At 49.5% G+C, this 24,539-nt stretch overlaps 1 protein-coding gene across 1 annotated transcript; it reads right to left on the reverse strand.

Annotated features, from left to right (window-relative positions):
• Positions 1 to 10,090: 10,090 nt before the first annotated feature.
• FOXF2 (forkhead box F2) lies at positions 10,091 to 16,102 on the reverse strand. Its single transcript, XM_030265429.4, has 2 exons — positions 15,004 to 16,102; positions 10,091 to 11,048 (listed from the first exon to the last, which is right to left on the reverse strand). Exons 1-2 carry the CDS (start codon positions 16,013 to 16,015, stop codon positions 10,882 to 10,884), a joined length of 1,179 nt encoding a protein of 392 aa, XP_030121289.1. The 5' UTR covers positions 16,016 to 16,102; the 3' UTR covers positions 10,091 to 10,881.
• Positions 16,103 to 24,539: the final 8,437 nt, after the last annotated feature.

A 24,539-nucleotide genomic window follows, 5' to 3' on the forward strand; every position in this document is an offset into this window, starting at 1 on the left:
AAAATAACACCGAGGAAAGACATGGTGACATATCTCATAATAATTTTAATTTTAAATTTTCTATGGGTTCGTCATTTTTATTGATTTTCTTTCTCATTCTCATCTCTTCTTACTGGGTTCTCCAGATCACTGTTACTGCATTAGCATGTGTATTCAGTAACAAAATACTGGTGTCTTGCAAGTATGTAGTGTTTCCAGTGCATTGGACAAGGTGATTTTATAAATGACATTGTTATTGAAGATACTAGCTTATTATATTTATAATACTATATCTGCACAGGCTGTAAATTTCCCAAAACATTTTTAGCAGATTTTTCTTTCAATTAGGCTAAGTATGCCCAAGAAATCAGCCCAAACTAAGAAGCTTTTTCCTGCTTTCTTGGTTTGCATTGATCTAACTAAGATGAGAAGCTTAACCACGGGTCTGAAAAGCAATGCATACGCTCTGGGAATTGATCTTTCCATTACATCTATATGTTTGCAGCCTGGTTTTTGTATCAAAAAATAAAAAATCCCAACCAAACAAATAAAACACACCAAACCAAAATTCCAGCATCCTACATCCTTCTATTAAAGAAATTTGATAAGATCTTGGTTAAGTGTTCACTAAAGAAATTAAGGCTGTCACATGATGAGAAACCATGAACTGAAAGATATCTAAGAAATTGGAGGCAATAGACATGAAAAAATAGCAAATTTTTGTCTCTGAAAAAATGTTGGCACAGAAGTGCCAATGCCTAGTATTGTTTAACAAATATATTGGCAGTCTGGAGAGGGGAATGGGAGTAAGGAAATGAAACTGATGAATTTATTTATTTTAGTCAAAGCCTAGTGCTTCACTGGGGCATCATGTCAGTGAGACTTCAGCAAAGCAGGCAAAGGCCCAATACAATGGCAGATAGAGGCAAATTGGTGGTACATGCAGGAAAAGATACAGCAGAGGGGAAGACAAAATATTCATGTGTCAGGGAGAACTTGATATGAACTCTGAAAAAAGACTTGGGTCTTACTGAAGGCAGCTTGATAGAAACTTCTGCTTCCTGTGGAGAGTGGTGGGGACTACACAGCGTCACACTAGAATCCAGCAGTGCTATTTTGTCTATTACTTGTTCAGGATTTGGCATCTTGGCCAGGATTCATGTCCCTTAACCACAAAGCAGACATCCTCACCCGAGCCTGTCATCTGAGCTCTTTTACAGCCAGTGGAGAGAAGTGTGCATGCAGAGGTTGAGTCATGTTCTTCTAAAAAAGACATCTCCAAGAGATCACATCACTCTTCCTCAGATGCCTATTTTGACTTTTATGTAAATGGAGTTTTGTCAACTAGTATTAATATGTATGCTATAGAAAAATGCAGTCTCCTGCCCAGGGAGTTTTCATTTTATGCGATGTGGGAATTAAAGGTATCACAGTAAGAAGCCGGGGGCCAGGAAATCTGAAGATGCTGAGCTGCCTCAGGAAGGGGACAAGGGCAGATGTGGTAAAATTGCTTAAAAATAATAAAAACCTAATTAAGACTAATCAAGAGGTTCTGTCTTGGCATTTAAGACAAAATAAACACAGATAAAATGCACAGAAAGAAGTGTGTTTCAAAAATCCTAACTAGCAACTTCTGGTATCCCCCAGAACAGGATGCTAGAGAGGCCAAGAGCTGAGTTCAAATATGAGTGCAAATCTCACCCTAAGAGGGCTTGGTGTGGAGACAGACTTGCCTGCTGCAAAATTTCTGGCATCTCCTGAAGCACCTGGGGTGGAATAGGCTGAGCAGGTTGAAAGAATATCTTATGTATGTGCAGAATTCACCTATGGGCTTGGAAAAGAAGTAGATTCTAAGTTCAATCAGAAGTTCTTAGACTGCCAAGTGGATATCTTGGGAAATGAATGTCCTGGCAAAAGTACATGTGATGACTGTCTTTTTAAAACAAGGAAGGACATTCAGGATGTAGATCACACCCTCCAGAGACATTTCACCATGAGCAAGCAGGGTATGTTAGACTGTTAATGTTGATTTTAAAGTTCACCAATTTTCTGTTCCCCTTTTAAACACAGGTTCCTAGAGCACATGGGCTTTGAGACTGGACTGATGAGGAACTTGCTACATTTTCTTAATGACACGAGTCCACCTGGAAGAACATAAACGTGTGTGCACTTCACAGACAGATGGGGTTTTTCTGTAGGGACATGAGAGAGCTGTCAGGTCCTCTTCCTGGTGGAAAAAAGTGACCTTGTGAATGACAGCTGTGTGGGCAAGACACAAATTTATTAACATCTCCACAGAGCAGACTATGCAGAACATATGCTATAAGTGGGGGCTTTCCCAGCTCTGGGGGGTCCTCTGTCTGCTCTCCCTGTGCTCAAGTGCCTCTTAAAGTGCTGAGCTTGGAACTTTTGCAAGCTGCATGTTTCTTCTGTTTTTATTTTACTCTGCATTCAAGTAACTAAATAGTGAGAAAGGGCTCTGTCTGCTTCAAACAGCGTACAGGAAATGAACAAGCTGAATAGCATGTTTGCCAGCACATGGGTCTTTTTGGCATACTTAGAGCCTATCTACACTATGGATTTGTCTCATTTTTAGCCATTACTAGCCAACCATCAAAGGCTTTTCCATATAGAAGGAGTGCCATGTTTTGTTGTGGTTCATGCTCCTGACTAATTAATATGTCCTGAAATGCCCCTAGATGGGATGGTCTGTTTCATATGACCATCTGTTTTCTGTTCCTCACCCCTGGAGTGTGGCTCCTGCCTGGGGACCCTGGGGGTACTTAAAGCCAGAAACAACTGTGGGCAGGTGGAAACGACTCAGATATCTGAATTTCTGTACTTCTCTTAGATAGATCCCTGGAGAGGTAGCCAGCCCAACCAGTGGTGGTAAAAAAAGAGGGCAGAGCTCTCCTGGAACAGACGAAAGTCAGCTGCTTACAGTAGATGCTCTTCTACTCAATGAGAACATGGAATTTTGATCATATTTCCCTTGAAGTCTGAAAGATGGGGCCAAGAAGGATCTAACCAAATACAGTAATGGCTGGTAGAAGACCTATCCCACTTCTGCTGGGCTAAATCCCATGTTTGTCCTTTCTTGCTCCTCCCTACGTCTCCTGTGGGTCTGATATCCTGAGTTGCTATGAGTCTGCCCTCATCTGTTCCGGTCATTTTGTCTCTTGATCCCTTTCTTCAGAAGCTGAGGTAGAGGAAATTTCCTCCCATGGGTGGGAACTTAGAGACTCAAAAAAAAAAAATTTTATAATTCTGGTTCTTCTTTCAGATCTGGGAAACAAGTAAACAAGTACACATGGATGTCTTTTCTTTTATCAAGGGGTAGCATTAAACCCTGATCCTGTAGTAGGACTGCAGTGCAAGCAATTCACCAGTAACAAGAAGGAGGAAATCAGTGGGAAAAGTAGAGGAAATGTCAAGGGCTTGCAGAGGTCTGCATATCTGGTGATATAATATTAAAAGGGAAACAGTAGTGTATGAATCACACACAGTCATTCCTTGCCCCATGGTTTTGGTAAAAAAGGCCATTGTCTGAAGTAGTATGTGAGCAAGGTTTATGTCCTAGGATTGAAATAAAGCTAATTTGGCAGACATAGAAATCTCCTGGGGTAATCAACAGGCATGGAAAAGTGAAAGGGGATAGCAAAAGATTAGACTCTAGCTGCTATCACCACCTTCCTGGATATTCACCGTTGTTACCACCACAAACAGACTGACATCAGGCATAAAGTGCTCCAGCTGAGGTCCATCCTTGTCCTCATCATGGTCTTGCTGAAGGCAAGCACAGAGCTGTGGTCCTTTTGTCTCTTGGGTGCTAGATCAGGCTTCACTGTCTGGAGGCTGCAGTGGGCTGCAATGTGCCAGTTGCACTTCCCAGGATGTTGGCAGGGCTGAGCATGTGAGACATCTTTGAGAAAGCCTGAAATGGCACATATCCAGGGCTAAAGTAGTCTTCTGAAATTCAGACTGTTGGTTGATTTCCATGGAAGAAGTAATGCTTTTAAAAATGAAATTTGAAGAGCTACCATCTCTGCATGTCTCTCCATACTGCCTACTGCTGGAAGCTTGAGCTTCACATGTGCCTGTGTCTAAGATAAGCTTTGTCAAACAGTTTCTACTGCTTTATTGACAGAGCCTCTGAGCCTGCTGAGCAACTTGGCTGAGTCCTGCACTCTGGTTGTGCTTGTTCAGACTACGCTGGACACCTTCAATGAGTAGTCAAGCCAGAATCCTCCTACCCCCTACTCCTCTGCTGCCCTGGAACAAGCTTATGTTTGTTTACTGGAGGTCACTTATCTTGAGCTATTGCTTTTTTCCTGTCCACTCGTCCTTGCTGCCTCACACTAAGCAAAACCAATATACTGATGTATTGAAGTGTTCCCACTTGCCAGTGCAGCTTTGTTTTTTACTTTGCTTTTCACAAAGTAAAATTGGGTACACTACAAAGAAAGCAGGATTTAACACATGATATGAGGAGTAGATAGCTGTTTTTTAGGTGCTTAATAATTCTGCCTTTCATTATGGCATAGTGCATTGTGGCTGCAGATGTTTCTCCCATTCTTGAACCTTTTTTATCGGTGATTGCCCCAACTTGATAGCATTCACATTGCTCCCTGGGATCTTCACCTTCTCTATTATGGCCCTGCCTGTTAAGTCACCTGGAGTCAAAGTACACCCCTTCAGTACTTTTCTGATGGTCCTTTTTCCTCTGTGGTGAACAACTCTGCTTTCCCTTCATTAATGGCCAAGTGACCATCTGACATTAGGAGACCAAGTGCCAAAAGACAAGTGGAAGAACCCAGAAACATTTCTGTGTTATGCAATTTCATTTTATCTTTAATCTGAGCATGCTGAAGGCTCTTTATTCCTTTTTTAAAGGAAGAGTGAATCCTGTTGCTGACTCTAATCTTCACTGCATCTTCCCCCTCCCAATTGCTCATATTCTCTCCAGTATAAAGGATGAGAAGCACTGTCCTATAATTCAATAACAAATGCTCTGCAAGCCACCAGTGGCCAACAAATCTCAAGGAAAAATCCAGATTAAAAAAAAAAATTCCCCTCCCCCCCCCCCAAAAAAAAACAAACCTCAAAAAAATATAAATTCAAGAAGTCCCAAGGCCTCATTTCTGATTTTAAGGTCTTTGTTTCACAAGTAAGATTATCCAGAAGTTTATAGTATTGATCATGATTTATATCCAGTTTCTAACATTCAGCTATTTCATACGGAAAAGCTGCAGCCCTTTAACACAAGGATACCTAGTCACAGACACTGCCTTGTTTAGTTTCAATCAGCTTTGGGGAGATGATTCCAGTTTAAAGTTGGTCATATTGCTGCAACTTGCAGCTGTACATGTCTAAAAGAGGGATTACAGTAATGGAGTGTCCATAAACACCAGTTATGTAGTTTGAACTAAATCACACTTTTCATCATATCAGAAAATTGTTGTGCATGAGACACTGTCTCAAGGAATAATTTTAAACTAGCTAGAGAGATTTTTCATCAAGTAAAATGTGTTTGGTATATGTTAATAGAGACAGGTATAAACCAGTCCAAAGAGGATCTCTGAAAATGAGATAAGATTGTGTACATAAGGGATTTCAGTAGCTCAACTAAATCAGTTATAAAACTTCCAATTTAAACTAATGCTACCTATATTTGGACAGTAAGAATTAATGGGCTGCAACTCCACTGCAAGGAAAATGTTACCAGTGGGGATCCAGTCCAAGAAATCTTGTTCCTCAAAAGCAGCACAGTCTCTTTGAATCACCCTAAAAACATCAAATTACCTGTGAACTCAGTGGTACTTTCCACACCACCACAAATTCATTTTGCAATGCTTAAAATAATCGATGTAATGCAGTTAGCATTTTTCCATAATCTCCTAAATAAATCTAAATCCACTGTTAAAATGTCTCTAATTTCCAGCTGCAGTTTGGTAGCGGTGTCCCAACATATTTTAAAACCTCCTCCTCCTCCCTGCATATTTCTTTTTAGAAAAGACCAGTGGAGAAGCCAATAGATTTCTATAAATCACTGCTGGATGAAAACAAGCATAAAAAGGAGGCTTGAAGTTGTTTAATATTACAGATGTTTTGGAGCTCTATTCAGTAGTTGGCAAGTCACATGAAGCTGCTCTGAATTCTTTATAATCTAGACACAAAGATCATTGAACTCTGAAAGAACCTCTGGGCTTTTATTCAAAAATATGTTGGCTTCTATTTACCTCTTTCTTCATTTATATCTATCAAATGGCTCAATATATAAATAAAGCCCGGGTGTTCTTACTAGCTAAGGCAGTATTTCATGCAGATTAATGCCAGCAGGTTTTGTAGAGTACATCTCTATTCAAAGCTGGAGTATGTTTTGAATTAATTTTCATCCTGTATATGAATCAGGTATATTCTACTCCTTTTCTTATACAGACCTCAGCTGCAGCACATAGGAGGAACCTGTAGTGTTTAATTCTACTCCCATCATCCTTTTTCAACAAAGCACTTTTAACTCTAAGCATCAGCATAATCCCATTGACTTTAATGGGAGTACTCACGTGCTCAGGTATATTAAAATTATAATTGAAAACAGCACCTTGCTTTCTCTAAGTGACATACCTAGCATTTTATTGAACAGTCTTATTTAAATATTACCTCATGTATATGTTATGAGCAAATCTTTCTAGTTCAATAAAATCAGGCTTATTGTTATTGAGTTTAAAAAAAATCTTTACTTTTTTTTGCCTCCAAAGCAGGCTAAAACTCACATTAAACTGAAAATATTGTGTTGGCTAAAGGTATTTTGCCAGCTGAGCCAAAATGCAGCAAGATGTTCATCTACTGTTGGTCTTAATAGAATAATGCGCAAGAAGACTTAATGGGATTGATAAACTTATTGTTTTAAAGAATGCTTTGGTCCACTACCAGCTAGAAATTCAACATCCCGCATAAGATACCTCAGCATTTGGCTAATTTTGCCAAAGTTAAAATGATTACTCAAATGATCCCAGCTCTCAAGTGTTTGAGTGGGGTTTTTTTTCTGTGTAATATAAACACCCTCACAAGCAAAATCCCTCCACTGAGGCAGTAAGACTGTGATGAAACCAGAGAATGGAGAAAATATATATGTAAGATTATAGTGGATCACACGCAAACTGTTTGAGGCACTCCAGCGTGATTTCATTCCCATCCCACAGAGATTCTGCCTAGCGTGTTCTAATAATGGAAATGTTTGGATTAGACTATGTTCAATCCATTTACCTCAGCACCTCACCAAATGTGAGCTATGCCATCAGTCTAGATGACTAATTATTTGTAATTTAATTGTAGCTTTCTTGTAGCTGTGGCGGCCTGGGGTCATTAGGGAGGCACAGTTTGCATTACTAATGCATTAGACCGACTGATCTGGCTGGAAAAGCTCATGTAACTTTCTGGATATGCAAGCTGTTCACTAGGACAGACCAGAAGTGTACCTAGAAGTTCTCTGCTCACATCCTCCTTTGAGCCCACCTGAAAGGACAAAGTCACTGTGAGGGCTGAAATCCTAGGCTGAAAGTTGGCAGTGACTTTATTTTCAGACATAGCAGAGGTGTGAGACTGTTGTTGGATGCTACTTGGGTTATAACACTGCTAAAGGGGGAAAAAAGTATCTTGTAACTCCTTACAATCAAATAATAGGAAACAAAGCAAGTCAGGGACATGTTGGCAGGCAAGGAATTAAGAGAAAAAGAGGAAGAAGAGAATAGACTATTGTCAAAGAAAAGAGCAGTAACGGAGAGCTGCAGAGACACAGATCTTCCCATGTTCTATACCCACTGGTGCTCACTTTAGCACAGCAGCTACAGGTTTCCCTACAGATCAACCAGAAAATGCTTGCTCAATTTTGGGTCTGTCTTCCTGGATTCTTTCATAGTACTGGGATGAAACGTACACATCTAGATTTCGGGTTTTGTTCTAATGCTATAAATTTCAGCTTTCTCTGGCACTTTCTCTGACACTGTAAGTCCCCACAAGTCTCAGAGATGAGTACTGCGTCACTGCTGCTGTGATTAGAAGTCTTAGTGTGCTGGATATCTAACAGAGAATTTCGTTTTCTGAAATGTGAAGTATTTGGGTATGTTCAATGGCTGTTAACAAATGTTAAAAGATGCAGGGAATTTTTAACTGTATGGCTAAAATGTAAATACCTTGTCCTCACAGTGGCATAGCTCTTGGTCATGACTCTCACTGGCTCTGCAGCCACTGGAGTTCTTTAGACTAAACAAGGGCTGGATTCCTAGAGTAGAAGGTACTGCAATAAAATCAAATATCAAAACAAAATCAGATCAAATTAACTTAAAAATCTGTCCACTTTTTTTCCTCCCTGTCATTTAAGTCACCCTTAAATTCAGAAGAAAGAGTTTGAGCCCTTTTTACTGGCAGCACCCAGAAACATACTGATGTTTAAAGAGTGCAGCTTCTGAAACGTCCTTTGTTTGAGAGGCTTTAACGGGGAAAAGGGAACCTTAATAGTCTTAAGTCACCAAGGGAGAACACAGAAGCCCAAAACCGAAGGATGTCCTAGCAAATCCTTCCACTTTCTTAGGAGACCAGCCACTGGGAGCATTACTCATATCTTCCGGTGTAAAACAGCACTCAGAAGGTGGGGAAAAAAATAATAAGAATTTAAAAAATATTCGCTGTGGAAACACTGTGGGAAGCTGCGGAGCTGTGGAGCCGGCGGAGCCCGGCGTGCTGCGGGCCGGGGCCGCTGGAGGGCACTGGAGCCCCGCGCCCGGCCGCCGGCAGGGAAAGGCAGTTTTTTTGTCTTTGAGGTCCTGTCATTCCTGTGTAAACAAGTTACGTTCAAGTGTTTAGGATATAAATTACGACCATGCAGGCTTGCCTCGGAAAGAATGTAAACACAGCACTGTGGTCGGAGCAAACGCTGAAACTGACTTTATAATTTATCACAGGCCCTGAGAAGCTCAGGGAAGAAAAGGGCATGTCTGAGCATAAATATGTATTTTAAAGATGAAGAGTTTTATGTCTATGTATAATTACATAGATATCATATATATATATATATATATATATATATATATATATATGGGTGTGGGGGTGTGTGTGCGTGCACTCATATATATATATATGTGTGTGTGTAGATACATACAAATATATATGTGTGTGTGTGTGTGTGTGTGTGCGCACACATGCACAGAGCACTTTGCTGAAACTCTCTCCCCTTTTTCAGCGCTCGGGCGCGGGGCTGGGCAGAGCCGGGCGTCGGTGCGCGTTGAGGTACGGTGACGATTCTGTGTCCCCGTCCGACCGGCCGGGCTGCACGGGAGGTGGTGGCCGTGCCGAGCTGCCCCCGGGCCGGGCCCTGCGGGGTGGGCTCGGAGCTCATCCCCCGGCCGTGGGGCTGGCGCGGCCCCGGGCTCTGCAGGATGCCCAGACGGGCAGCTCCTGGCGCCCGGCTCCGGCTCTTAGCTGCTCGCCATCCAAGGGACACCGTGGGGACAGGAGTCGCTTTGCTTAGGGTGCTTAGGGGGCCCCTTTTTATTTTCTTTCGTACATTTTTTTCTCTTTTTCTCCCCTCCGGCCCGGTTCGCTGCCCTCACCTTTGCCGGTGCTTGCCCCAGACCTTATCAAGTCACGGTTTTATCGCCTCCCCCCGTGACATGCCCTCTCGGGTCCAAGCCCGCATTGCACAGGGGTTCCCGCCCCCACCTGGCAAAGTCCCCTCGGGGCACAAAGGGACTCCGAGGGGACCATGGGGAAAGAGGACACGGGGACACCCAGACGCATCCCCAAAGAGCGGGGAGGGCGTTTCAGACCTGGAGGTGCCCGTCGTGCAGTCCCGACCCTTCGGCTTTTGCGTCCTCTGCCTCGGTTATTTCAAAGTCTATGCAGCAGCGGTGGAAAGCAGGGTGGGAAGTGGGTGACGGCGGGAGGTGCAGCCCAGAGGATATGGCACTGGCCTGCTCGGGTCAATCTCTCGCTCCCCTCCTCCGCCTGCAGCGACTGGAGGATTTGGGATTGCATCCTTAACTCTCTTGGACGCTGGGGTTGGAAGAGTTTTCTCAGAAAGAGCCAAGGGAAAAAAACTGCCTGTCTAGTGATAGTCGTTATATACATTTTATTGGAAAAAATTTTTACATCAAAATATTTTGGCAAACCGTAAAAAGTATACATAAGTGCAAATATATTCTCCTTTTAAAGCAATAGTGTGTGAGTATACACGAGATTTATTTAAAATAATTTTTTAAAAAATACTGTGGTAGAAAACAACTTTTGTAAAAATAAAAACCAGAACGTTGTATTGCTGCAATACTGGAAAAAAAATCGAACTTTTCTTACAGTCTATACACGAAAGGGCTAAACAATACTGTTTTAATAATATCAATTGGTCGGTGCTGAAGTCCATACAAAGTGTCCTTGGTGGGGGTCGGGGAGAGAACACAATAAAAAAGTACATTTCCCGCCAACGAAGTAACAGAAGGGGGAGACCTCGCAGGTGCGGAGACATTTATTTTTCTTATGCAAAGACACTTTCTCGTATAAAAATATGTCGAATTGTTCCCTTTCCCAAAGCTCAGTTCTTTAGGAGATTGCAGAAAGGCGGTTTGTTATTAAGGTGGTCAGACTTGGCATAAGGACCCTTACGTCCCCCCTAAGCCAAAACATCACACATGGCATTTTTATTTTAGTAAGACCTTTGGAGCATTATATCGGCTGTACGTGTCCTTCAGGGGGTGGAGCGGGACCGAAAACACTGCTTCCTTAGGCAAATTTGCTAAGTGACTCGTGTACTACCAATGCTACCAGAGTGCACATTATATTTAATCTGCGTGGGTCCACCTACACCTCGTCTCTGTTCAGTGACACTTGATTGTCTCTGTTGGGGCGCGGCCTTCACATCACGCAGGGCTTGATGTCTTGACAGACGCTTTGGTGATGGTGATGGTGGTAGTAAGATCCACTAGCGGACGGGTGAAACGAAGAAATGCCATTAAAATTGAGGACAAAATCTTTCCTGTCACACACCGGGGAGGGATGATGCTGGTAGCGAGGCAGTCCCACTGCAAGAGAAGGAAATAACAAGAGCTGCTCAGAAGTCGGAGAGCTTTGCCCGGGTGGAGCAGTCCTTCCTCCCTCACCCGCAGGGAGGAGAGGCTGCCTGCACAGAGCTGGCACACCGCTCCCTTACCCCCGCTCTCGGCTCCCCCAGGAGTTACCAAGGTTTGGTAACTCATCTTTGGCTTTCCTGGCAGAGGACTTGGACGCTTCCCCAGGAGCAGATCCTGACCTGCTGCAGGGCAGAGAGACCGGGGGTTCCATTGCCCCGAGCGAGGAGGGGAAGTGGATTCCCCGGAGCCCCCCATCGCCCGCAGGTCGGCTCGGAGCTGCAGCCGTGCTCGTAGGAGCCCCCGAGCCTGCTCTGCGGGGAGGTTCTAGGCTACACAGCCGTGCGGCACTCAGGCTGAGGAGAGGAAGGCATGCGGAGGTGGATGCCCACGGATACGTGCCCCGCCGCATCCCGGGCTCGTGGGCATCTCGGAGCATCCCTCATGCGTGGGCACACACGCACTGCTGTCTGTCTGCCCTCTGCCTCGGTACTTAACGTGGAGGGGTAGTTGAGCCTCCGCGCAGGGGGTAGATGAAGGGGTGTGTGTTTTGTGTGTGTGTGTGTGAGAGGGAAAGAGGAGCCGATGCCACTTGGCGTGTTTTCCTGCGTGCACCACAACCATGTGAACCCGATTCCCATCTTTCCTCTTCCCTCTCCCTACCCCGTTCCTGGGAGGATTTTGCTTCTGGCTTGAGCGGCTGCAGGTTGAATTCCAGTCAGGATCCGCTTGTGTGTTGATACAGTATGTATTTATTTATGTGTGTGTGTGTGTGTGTGTAAGAGCGTTCACGCCTTTTCGCGGGCGTGCTTTCATAAACATAAGATACACGCCACGGTTCATCAACAACAACAAGCCAAGTACATCCGTGGCACCGACATGCAAATGACCTCGCAAATTCCCATTGTAATTTCCCACAGTCTAAGGCAGCCTTTCGGGGGCCGCATGGGAGACGTCACCCCACCCCCAGCACCGAGCCGTAGGATCGTGCTGGGATCTTTGGTCTGGCAGGGTTCCTACTGGATCCGGCGGGGAGGGGAGCATTGCCCGAGCAAGGCCCGCAGGGTAGAGCCACAGAGGGTTTTGGTTTGGCGTGTGGATGTCAAACTCGGCTAGCGGGATCCTGTCAAATATGACCGAGGGTCAAGGGAAAGGAAAAAAAAAAAAAAAAAAAAAAGCGAGGAGTAGAAAAAACACAGCAAAAGAAAGAGAAGGAGAGTGAGGGTGTGGGGGGGGGGGGAGGGGGGAGAAAAAGAAATAAATAGGAGGGAAATCTCCCCGGTTTTCCTCAGGATGGCGGAGCCGAACCCTTTGGCAGCGTCGGCCGGCGGCGCGCACAGCCCGTTCTCCTCCGGCGTTGTCCCCTCCTTCACCCCGCAGAGCTCACTTTATAAAAGTGATTATTTCGCTGGATTTCCTCGGCTTTCTAATAACCCTGCTGGTATGCTTACCATAAACTGGGGCACTTTATTACAATCCTGATTCAATCATTTAGCAGGATTTAATAGTCTGCGAAAAAAATCCGGCTCCCCCCCCCCCCCAGCTTCAAAATCCTTTTAGCAGAACCAAGACTCCTGTTTCTAATTTTTACCTCTCTTATTCTTGAGACTGATATAAACTCACGGTTTTAAGTCCTCCCTGACGCTGTCATGGGTAGAGAATTATTGACCGACCAACAGCGATTAGCCACCGAATTTGCTTTTCATTTGACTAAGAGAAAGGGAAAGGCGAATTTCACTTGCTACTGCTTTCGCGGGGGCAGGAGGAGAAAGATTATTGCTGATTATAAGTACAAATAAAAGAGCTCAGATCCTTTTTCCCCATCTCCTTTCACTCTTCTGAAATATTTGTGCCACAGAGATTTTACATATCACGCGCAAATAAGGATTAGATCTACTAAAAAAATAAAGTTAAAAAAGAAATAAAATAAAGAATTTGTTTTTAATTTTTTGTTCAGTTAATCAAGGACTGCGTATGGTTTGCAGTAAAGGCTTGGGCCCAGATACTGAAGTTGTAGAAAATAAACGGAGAAATACCGTTTTGCAAAGTGATGGCATTAAATCTGAGCTGCTGGAAACAGACGCTGGTGGTCGACATTAAGACAGCGTCCACTAGTTCATATGCGTCTGTATCCGTTCTTGAACAGAAACAATTTGGATTTAAACCACCCGGCCTCGGAAATAGCAGTGGAACTCCGGGAAGACCAGGACCCTCTCTTTCTATCCCTCTGCTTTTTGTTTTGTAGAGGTATTCTTGGGCTGTTTCTGGATGAAAATTTCTCTTCCAGGAATCAGCTTTCTTACCTCAGGTGTCAAGCAGGAGGAGGGGGCAGCTGCCTCCCAGCCCCGCTTCCCGGGCCAGTCCCACTCCTGCACCACGCGTGGCGCCATGGGCCCTGCGTGACGGACTGTGCGGCCACAAACAGAGGTCGGGGGGAGAAAGAGTCGAAGAAAGAAAAAGAAAAGAAAACAAAAATCCAAGCAAAAACAACAAACCAAAGCAGAAATTCCTAAAGGAGAAGGTACGTAGTTCGGCGGGGGATGCCCTTGTGAACCCGCCGGCCTCTCGCCCCGGCTCCAAAAAGCACGTGGAAGGACGCCCTGTAGCTCCGAAAAGTTGGTTTAAACCTCAGCAGCAGAACCCAGTGGGCACAGAGGAGTCCAGCCGGGATCGCATCTCGTCCGCTCTCTCCCCTGCGCGGAAAAGCCGGCAAGACGGCGACCCGCTTTGCAGCCGCCTCTCCCCAGAAGGCACATCAGGGCTGTTTAGGGGTTTGGCCCTTTTGTTTTTAAGGGAGCAAAGTTTGCAACCGCTTGTTCTCCCCTGACAGCCCACGTCCCTTCTGCGGTGACGGCAAAGCGACTTGCGAGGCGGCTGCCCTCCCCACGGAGACAGCGGGCTGTGGGGAGGCCAGGGCAGGCTGCGGCACTCGCAGAAGGGCAGGAGAATGATTGACAGGCGCCCAGGGAGGGGGCGGGAGGGGACCCAGAGCTGAGGGTCGCCAGTATTTGTTACTTGTTGAAATTCCCATAAAATTGAACAAGACCCCGCTCTCATAGGGGTTAAGTCAGGCTAAAATCCTCTTCGGTGTGGTCCAGCCCAGACTGTCTTTGTTTGCTTAACCTCTGGGACCCACGTTTAAAAGGGCTATTTGGAAAAATTCCCCGTAAGAGCCCAACATCTTTTACCCATTTTTGTGCTCGGATTTTTCTGAGCAGACATTGTCTGTAATCACTGGCCGGGGAGGGGGTGAGGGGATGGGAGACAGCAACCAGAAAACTCTTTCCCTCCGGCTGCAGAATTATACTCGATCCGCTTTTATCTTTCTAGCATTTTTTTTAAGATAAGCGGGTGGTTTGGCGCTAGAGGGGTTTTTATTTTCTTTTTAATTATTTCTTTTTTTTTTTTTTCTCCCGGTAGGGTTTAGAGGATAATATTTGACGCCTTTTTTTGGTTACTCCCGCGGCGCGTCTCCGCGGAGCGCGGTTTACCGAGGCGGCGGCGATGCCCGGCGGCGCTGCCCGCGAAGTGAAGCCGCAGCACGGGGCGGAGGGGCCAACCCCGCTGCCACCGCCGCTCGCACATATCGCCGGCACCGGGAGGGGGTCGCCCGAACTGGGACGGAGCCGGGACGAAGCCAGGCTTTCCTCAGGAATGCTCCTTCTTGGCACTGAGCAAGCGGGAGGGATGCTCTCAACCGTGCCCACAGCCGCCCCCTCACACAGCCCCCCGGTCCCGAAACAGAACAGCTCCAACCCACGCGTATTTTTTTCCCTCTCGCAGACAATGCACGTCTTTTTTCCGACACCGTGGCGGTCCGGGGTTCCCCCGCGAGAAACCTTTGTCGCCGGCGAAAACCCCCTCCGGCGCCGCTCTCCCCGCCGCCCCCGCCGCCCCTCCGCGCCCCTACCTGAGAGGTCGTCGCGGGGGCTCTGGTGCAGGTATCCCTGCTCCAGGGAGTAGGAGGGCACGCTGGAGTGGATGCCGGAGGAGGCGGCGTTGGCGGCGGGGAGGCCCTGCTGCTTTATGTAGGGCGAGGCCCCCGAGGCTGTCCAGTGAGCCGAAGGGCTCGTGTAAGGCGAGTGGCACTCGATGGCGCTCGCCATGGCCGGCGAGGAGGGCACGGGGCTGCTGCTGCTGTCGGGGCCGTAGTCCCCGTTGGCAGTCACCGGGCAGCTGGCCATGTAGGTCGAGCCGGGGTTGGGAGACATGTGTGGGACGTGGTGGCCGCCGCTGAGTCCCTCGTAGCCGCTGGCCATGGCGTTGGGCATCATGTCCAGGTTGTAGCCGTTGGAATGGCAGGCGAGAGAGGCGGGGGGCGCCTGGAAGTCGAAGCCCTGCGGGAGGATGGAGGCGCCGAAGCCCAGCCCGTTCATCATGCGGTACATGGGCTTCAGCGCCTGGCATTTCCTCCTGAAGCCGCGGGGCCGCCGTCGGAAGGAGCCCTCCTCGAACATGAACTCGCTGGCCGGGTCGATGGTCCAGTAGTGGCCCTTGCCCGGGCGGCCCAGGCCCTTGGGCAGCTTGATGAAGCACTCGTTGAGAGAGAGGTTGTGGCGCACAGAGTTCTTCCAGCCCTGATAGGAGCCGCGAAAGAAGGGGAAGCGGGCCTGCAGGAACTGGTAGATCTCGCTGAGGGTTAGGCGCTTGGAGGGCGAGCTCTGGATGGCCATGACGATGAGGGCGATGTAGGAGTAGGGGGGCTTCTCGGGCCGCCGCAACCCCGAGCTGGCCTTCTTGCTCTTGGAGGACGCCGCCGCCGCCGAGGAGGAGGAGGAGGAGGTGGAGGTGGAGGAAGAGGAGGTGGAGGTCTCCAGGGCGGAGGAGGGCGGCCGGCTCATCTGGAGAGCTCCGGGAGCCGGGCTGCAGGAGCGGAGAGGGACGGGGGGCTCCAGCCGCTGCTGCCCGCTCTCGGTGGTCATCTGGCGGAGGGAGGGGAATGGGGCAGGGTGGGGTGAGGCTGGGAGGGAAGGGGGGGAGCCAGGCGGGGTGGGTACCGGGGCGGGGGGTGCCCTGAAGGGGGAGAGCGGGGGGGGGGGGGCGGTGGGAGCCGCTGTCCTCCGGACACCTCCTCAGCGCGGCGGGCGGCGGTGGGGCGGCGGCAGCGCCCTGCGCATCCCTCCCCACGGTCCCTTGCGCAATGGCTCCTCTGCTTTCCGCCGGAGCCAGGCACTAGGCGGGATGGACCGGCCCAGCCCCGGCCCCGGCCCTGGTCCGGCCCCCTCCCTCCCTGCGCCGCGCAGCCCGCGGAGGCTCCGCTCAGCGCCGCTCCGCTTCCTCCTCTGCCCCCCACCTGGGGACCATCCCGCTGCCTAATCCGGCAAGGAGAGGAAGCGCAAAAGCCTGCCCCCCACCCCGCAATCTCTTCCGCACTGTTACTCTTTCATATATATTTTTTTTTTTCCGTAAAAGGCACAGCGCGATCGCCTATCAGTTCCTTCAATCTAACTATTTTTTTCCCTTTCCCCGCAGACCCCCCTAAATCCGGCCGAGAAATCAGCAGAGATAGAGAGAGGGGGGGAGCGAGAGGGGGAAGAAAGAGACCACCCCTTTTCCAGCTGGCCTCTGTCCACCCGTCATCTGGGCAAGAGGCGCTGCTGCTTCTGCTGCTGCCGCTGCTGCTGCGGCACCATCCCCTGCTCGCTCCCGCTACCGGACTAGCACCGGTCCCGTTTACCGCCTTCGCAGGGTTCCCTCGGCCCCACAGGCACCGCTTTGCCCTCCCCACACGGCCCCGGGGCGAGACGAGCGGCTGCCAGCCCTGAGTTCTGTCTGTGCGCCCCGTGACACACGGGTGCTGCTGCGGGACACGCGTGTGAGGGGATCGCCCACCCCTGCAGCCCGAGGCAGCAGTGTTTACTGCTCCTCAAGCTAGCAAGACGTTTGTTTTAAAAGAGTTTTCGCTACCCCTTGCCACCCCCCATGGCCCTACAAAATATCATTCATTTCGTAGAGAGGCAGGGATAAAGTCCGAGGACCAGGGATGCGCCCTCCCTCCACGCCCCGGGGACGTTCCACCCGTGCAACGCGTGGGTCACGCGTCCTGGCACACGGCGTTTGCCGGAGGAAACGGGGCGCCGGAGGGGGCAGGGAGGAGAGGAGCCGGCGAAGGCACAGGCCTGCTCACGAATGATGGAGGAGGCTCCAGAATCAAACTGGAGACGCAAGGAGGACGGCGGCAGGGCAAGACGCAGGGCAGACAGGGATGCTGGAGCAAAGGAACGGGGGTGGGAAGGACGCGGGCAGAGCGGGACGCCGTGTCAGCGGTGTGCCTGCAGTTCTCTGTGTGTGTCTGTGTGTCCGTCTGTCTCCAGTGCAGCTCCGTGCTGAGAGCTCGCTGGTGGGTACGGGCAGGGAGGGGGTGGGGCTGGTCCCAGACAGTGACCTGCAGTTGAGTGGAAGCAGGCTTTTTCCATCAAACTCTGCCTGGATACCACACACAGAGCCCAAGTGTCAGTTTACTGCCCTGAGCCCAGCTCCTTTTCCCTAAGCTCCACAGTAATTAGACAAAGAAAACCTAAATTAACTGAACAGGCGTCGACAGCTTCCTCCAGATCACCACTGCTACATACATGGGAATGTGTCCGAAAATGGCTTGATTGTATCTGAGGATAAGCTAAGAAAAACACTACCAAGCCCGGCAATGTTTACGACACATTTTTAATAGAAAAAACAATCGGTCGGTCAATAGACCCATGTTTACGTTTCCTGAGGCATCGATATTGTTCGCACAATAATAATACTAATAATATAATTGAACTCTATGTATCAATCTATCTGCCGCCTTCTTCTTTTTTTTTTTTTTTTTTTTCATTGTTGTTTCCCGGAAAGCTAGGGTGCCCGATGTGAGATTCTTCATCTAGTTGTAACGACTTATTCTCTCTTTTATTTTATTTATTTTTTTTTAATATATACGTTGTTTTATATATAAACATCTTTCCTTGCTCTAGATCGGCGAGCAAAGGTGCTTTCTCACCTTCATCGGCGGGATGTCTGTCTCAATGTCATCTTCGGATGACGCGTCCAAGTAATCTCTGCAATCTTCAGGAGAGCAAAGGAATTAAAGGCGGGGGTGGGGGAGGATCATTGCCTGTAAATCACTCTTACCTGCCCCCGATTCAGACTGTTCGTTTTGATCATTACTTTTAGTCGAGTGAGAAGAATATTTTACCCCCAACACAAGATGTCACGGTGTACCGGGGTGTCATTGGTGTCTCGGCGGTGCGAGACAGGACAGAGAGTGAGGCAAAGCCGGGAAAGGCAGCCCAGTGGCAGAGCCGCGTGCTGCTTCAATCCTGACTTGACACAGTTCTGATACGGGAGTCGGGGCTAACACATTCAATCTTCTACCTGTTAGCAACGTCCTCTTCTTCGCAGCAGATACTCGCTTGAAACACAGCATTAAAAAGTCTCCAAGACGTGATCTTGATACTTTAAAAGATGATTTGAATTGCCTATGATTAAACAGAAGTGCATTTGCTGTTTTGTGGAGATGTTTATTTTGGTTGGTGTATCCATTTCTGAGCTGATCCTAGTTTCGAAGCACAACTGGTTTGTTTTACCAAAGTATACGGAAATTAAACTTTTTGGCAGATTTGGTTACTCAGATGTTGTTGTATAATCATAGTTTTTATTCTAGGAAATCTCTTCATTATTGCGGTTTCAGTTTCACGTTCATAACACAGACCCCTCTTGCTTCGTGAGCTAAATGAAATAAGTTAGACTAAACCAGTTAAGAAAATGGAAGACAAATATGAAAGATAAATGTTTACGGTTATGTTGGAGTTCTTTCCCCCCTGCCTCTTTTTGTTCTTTTTCTGTTCTTTTCCTCCCTTTTTTAACTGTGTGCTTCAGGCTCTTTCCTCTCCTCTGAGGTTCTGCAGATGAGAAGCGTTTTTTCAATTAAAGCCGAGACTGAAACTTAAACAAATCCCTCCAGTATTGTAAAAGTGTGTTTCCTTAAGCCCTGGAGGATTTTCCTCCAACTGTCAGTTTCAGGGTGCCTGGATTTAGATCTCGATCTACAGCGACTGACAGAGATCCCTTTCCGCATGAGGGGCATGCGGGCATTTTAACGAGCTGGAAGGAGCCTTGCTGCCGCAGTGAAGCGCCCAATTCCCGGCTCCAGCGGCCCGGGGCGACCACCTGGAGGGTGTGGAGGGGGGCGATCCCACCGCGGCGGAGGGACCAAAAAGGCCAGGATGGGAACGAACTCCCAGCGGTCTTGTCCCGTCCTTTGTGCTGCTCCCGGGACCTCTTGACATCTCGGGACCTCTGGCAGTAGCCGTGCGACCCGATGTTTGTTTAGAGAGGTTTTTCCGCTTTTTTTTTCTTTTTTTCTTTTTTTTTAACGCCCCCCCCCTTCCTTTTCTTTTTCTTTGCATACGCAATGTGCAGCAGGCTCGACTCTTTTTATAGAAGGCTGAAGGCTGCCATCAAGACCTTTCCTCCCAGCTCCTGCTGAAGAGTCGGTCTCTCCCTCCTTTCCCGAAGGAGAGGAAAAGGGGAGATGATCACGACAATCCGAGGGGTTGGGACATCTCGCATCTCAAGGGCAGGCAAGGACATTCAGCGCAAATGCACTGCATTTTCCCGTGTTGGGAAAAAAACACTCAAAAACCCAGCCTGACTCCAGAAGCATCACCAGACACTCTCCTTGCAAAGAGCGGGCACATCTCGTAGCATATTACAGGGGATCACCTGGGGTATCGCCACGTGGTTTTGGCTGGCCTTCCGTGAAGATAGCTTAAGAAATTTTTCATCAGTGTCTGAATGTGGCAGAAAGCTAAGCTGGCACAGGACAGCTTTTTCCATCAATCACCACGAATGTGGTGATCGTAAAATCGTAGGGCCGCACCTTTCCCTTTCCTCCCTGCTACACAACTCTCAAGGCCGGGCAGCTTTGTTCAGTGCCCGAGGACGGAGAGAAAGACCAGGCGGGAAACAAAGTTTAGGCGAGAAGCCAGCCGAAGAGCAGAATCTATTTGCCTTTAGGAAAGTGTGTTCCAGGGGAAAATCGGCCTCAGCAGGTGGGAGAAGAGTCTCTACTCTCCCACGCTGGACCCGCCGGACCCTGGTTCCTGGGGGCGTCCCGCAGGGAGCCGGGGCTCCGCGGGCCTCAAGGGCCGTAGGACCCCGCGGAGGGGAAGTGCGAGCATTGAACATCGGAGACGAGAAATATCCGCCCCCCGCCGCCCATCCCATCCTCCCCCTCCGGACAGGTCCTGCTTTCACAGTCATTTGGTCTCTTCAGCGGGCTGAAAAAGAGTTTCTCAGCGTTTAGACTTTCCGGGGGACACCTACGCCTAAGATTTTGTTGCATTGTTAACTCCCCAGCTCTCCCCCTCCACGAATGCCTGCATCCCTTGCATCCCTTGCATCCCCTGCATCCCACCCCAGCCTCCTCACTGCCCGGGAGCTGTGGCAGACAGACACCCTGCGAGTCTGAGGTGCCCGCGCTCCGTCTGAGCTCCCTAAACCCAGGGTTCAGCCACGTCGAATCCCACCAAGCTGCGGGGCTGTGCCGGGGGACCAGCTGGTGGTCTGCCGGGGCCCAGCGGGCAACCTGTCCCGCACGCCCTTCGGTGCTTTCCCGGGATGGTGGGACACGGGAGAAAGGGGGGTCCCCAAACGCGGGGTAGAGCAGGGGCTCCGACAGATGGAGGGGACCTGGCCCTGCAAAATAACACGGGTGTTTCAACAGCCGGCCGGAGCTGCGCGGACATCGCAGTGAATAAAACTGCACAGAGACACGCTTCTCGTGTAGTAACAGCTCTGGTTTTGTGTCAGCCCCGGAGTACTTCCAACCGAGTGTTTTTGTGCGTAGACTTTGAGTTTCCTATACCAGATGACAATGTTAAAGATTTTATCCCCTCCCATCTCTGCACAGCTCCAACTGAACTTCCCGGAGCATCAAAATAAACCCCCTACAGCGGTCAGGATATAGGTCACCTCTCTAAAAGGAAACACAACCCTTCCAAAAATATAAAACATCTTTGACGTAGAAAAAAAAATACTCTTTTGTCTCCGAGCATCCTCTGTCGGTGTAAATAAAACGTGACAGGCACGGGGTAAAATAAGAAGCGGGATGTTTCGAGATCACAGGAGAGGCGAGGTCCCGGCGCAGTGCGGGCAGCCGGGCGGCGGCAGCAGAGCAGGCGGCTCCGGGCAGGTGGAGGCTCTACCGCGCTCCCGGGAAGGAGTCAGGCTGAGGGCTCGCCAGACCTCCGAGGCAAGGCTGCAAAAGACACGGGTGTGGGATCTGATGCCCTCCACCCGTTCACATCCTGATAGGTTCTCAATGGTAAAGGTCGCGCAAGTGCCAGCAGCGCCAGTGCAAAAAACCTTAGCGGCAACCCTTGTAGAGATTCATCATATGTCTGCAAGGCTGTAGGAAAAGCCCTCTCGTCTCCCGATCCTGCTCTGCATACCCCGTTGACAGCCCCGAATAAGGGCAAACAGGCTTTGGCCCGAGATCTGAACACACGGCACCTTTTTGACTGGCTTCTCCCGCGCCCAAGTTTACATTCCGATCAAATGAGATTTCTAACTTTACACATTGTCAATAATTTTCATGCGTGAGCCGACCTTAATTACTTTCCATACCATTTGCAGCAGACAAATAGTTTCAGTGGGGCGAGGGAGCAAGCGGTGCCCCCGGCCCTGGCGGAGGGCTGCGATTTTCTCCCTGTTCCCGCCGCCCCCTCAGGAGCTCCCCCCTCACCCCGAGCCCTCCGGCCGCCGCCGCCCCCGGCGGGACGACATCCTCTTCCCGCAGAAACCCGCGTGAAAAGCTCCGCGGGACGCCCCCGGCGCCAGGCAGCGGGACTCGTCGGGTGGGCAGCGAGGGGGGAGCCCTCGGGGGCCGGCTGGCGTATCGGTAGCATCGCAGAGTGTGTGAATGTGTTTTAATTTCGGAGGAAGAAGGGCTCGGAGCGATGAGCGCAGCCGGCAACGCGGCCCCTGCGGGCGATCCTGCGCGCCCCTCGCCCGCACCGCGGCGGTGCCCGCAGCCCCGGCCCCGCTGCTGGGGAAGGCACTAATCAGGAGCAGCTTTCCCCGTTCTCTCCTTTCCTCCTCGCCGCCTCCCCCTCCGTACCCCCCTCTCCTTTCGTGAGAGGTTTGCATTAATTTTTAAGTAAAGCCCATAAAACATAACGACCCACTCAAAGGTAGGGCAGAGTTACTGAGTGCCGGATTATTACATGATTTACGAACATAGTTTGGAAAAAAGTAATAATCCAAGATCGCACCTCAGGAGCGAGCCTGCCAGGGCCGGGCGCGGCTGCTGCGGCCGCGGTCCCGCTACCTCCGGCCTCGACGACCCTCAGTAGAGCCGGCTCAAGGTGCTGGAGCAGGAAACCGTAAAACCAATTTTAAATTTAAAATTTTTTGTTTGTTTGTTTTGTTTTGTTTGTTTTGGTTTTTTTTGGGGGGTGTGGGTTTACGGGCAGCATCTCCCCGCCTCTCCCCGCTCCATACACACCTTTTTACGCTGATACCTCCAAAGCCCTGTGTCTGCTAGGATCCCCCACCAGATCAAAGGGAAAGGGGGAGCAATTGTGCCTCTGGGGTCCATGTCCCCTCCACTCCCATCACCCTTTCTCGCTTTCCCTCCTCCATCCGGGAGGCTTTTATTGATGAGCTGCCTTCGAGCCCCTGCACGAAATGTCCCTGAAGGGTTTGGACAATTCATCAGCCATCACTTTCGGTATCTGCTTCCTCCCTTTCAAATACCATCCTCGCACACCACTCTGGGAGGGGAGGGGAGCCGACTTGAGACCAGAACAGCTACATAATCAACGTCAAAATGATACCACTGATCTTTCGGAATCATGAAGTCCCTTCCAAAACCCCCTCCTCATGATTTATTTTTCCCTTTTTTTTTTTCCCTTTTTTTTTTTTTTTTTGACTTTCACTGCCGCACCGTTTGCACCGTTATTAGCTTGCTTTCCCAAATTCATTAAGGCTTTGCCACTTGGCAGATCCAGCTCCTCCACCGCAGTAGAGGAATAAAAAAAGCGAAAAGACAACGTGAGGTTCTAAAACCATGTCCTTGCAAGCTGTCCTTGCAGTGTGTCCGGGCGAGGAGGGAGGGAGCGGGGGACCACCGGGATCTGCCCCGGGAGGGGACCCCGGCCCCGCGGCGGCGGCCCGGGCTCTCCGCTGGGTGGCGCTGGGATCCTGGGAATGGGGGTTCGGGCATCCTCACCTGCCGGGACAGGAGCCGGGGACCCCCGCCACCCCCAGCACAAGGCTCCCAGCCTCGCCCCCCGAGCGCCTTCCCACAACAGCTCCTGAGCCGCCCACTTTTAAAGGTACGTCTCTATCGATATTTTTCGCCCCCTATTCAGATGAATGATGCGTGGAGAGGAAGAGGGGGGGGGGAATCCCTCCGATTTCAAAGGCCCCCTTGTTTGGCTCTCATGTCATCCCTAGCGATAACGCCAGCCATGCCTGCTTCTTGCCACGAAAATAAATTCCCAAGCTGACAGGCGAAGAGGGGCGGCCCCCACCCGGGTCCTGGTCCTCCTCGCCGCCAGGCTGGGTTGAAACATCCCACATCACTCCAGAAGCGAAAACTCTCGCCTCGGATTTGTCCCAGGGCAGAGCAATATCCTCTGCTTATAAAGACCTGCTGTGCCTTTTAAACACGAGGCTGACATCACACATACATTATACGTTCATCTTTATTAAAACTTCGAGAGAAATTTTTATTGTTTGGACCGAAAGGAGAGGAAGGGTGAGATTTGCTAGGAGGGACGGTGGTGCTGGTTATGTGGGCCTAAATAAACCTCTTGCTCTGGGTCTGGGCGGTGAGCAGGGAGCCCGGGGCTCCCTCTGCCATCGCCAGAGGGGCAACCTGGATGCCAGACACCCCGGGCAGCTCATGGGTGCTTCTTCCCCAAAGTCTCTCAAGGACAGCTTGGCACCAACTCTGGCTGGAAGGAAGAAACACTTGTGGCTGCTTGGGTGTGAAAAGCCATCTGAATGGCACCAGAGAAGAGGTAGAAAAATGTCCAAGTCAATGCAGTCATGAAGGCATTTTACTCTTCCTCTTCTGCAAATCCAGACAGCCTTTAAAGCTGCATGTTACATGCAAAGCAATGGATCTCTTCCAGCACTAAATACAGTTAAACTCCCTTCTCTTCCTTGTCTTCAGTCTTCAGAAAAACAAAAAGGCAAATAAAAATAGGATAAAATGGATTTGAGGGACAATTTTTCTTTAGCCTTTCTTTATTTCCTTTCCCTTGTCCTCATTCTTCTACATGAAAAGAAAAGAAATGAAAAGTAAAGAAAATATTTTCATCTTCCCACCCTGGTTGAGGGCTGCTGATGAGGGAGCCTGCAGATGAGGAAGACAGACCTCCCCAGAAGGAAAGCAGGGTCTGCATCAGAAGGGAGCTGCTGTGGAGTCAGACAAAGGCAGCAGGGTGGGCGCCCATA

This window comes from Taeniopygia guttata, chromosome 2, assembly GCF_048771995.1.
Source record: "Taeniopygia guttata chromosome 2, bTaeGut7.mat, whole genome shotgun sequence".
NCBI lineage: Eukaryota > Metazoa > Chordata > Aves > Passeriformes > Estrildidae > Taeniopygia > Taeniopygia guttata.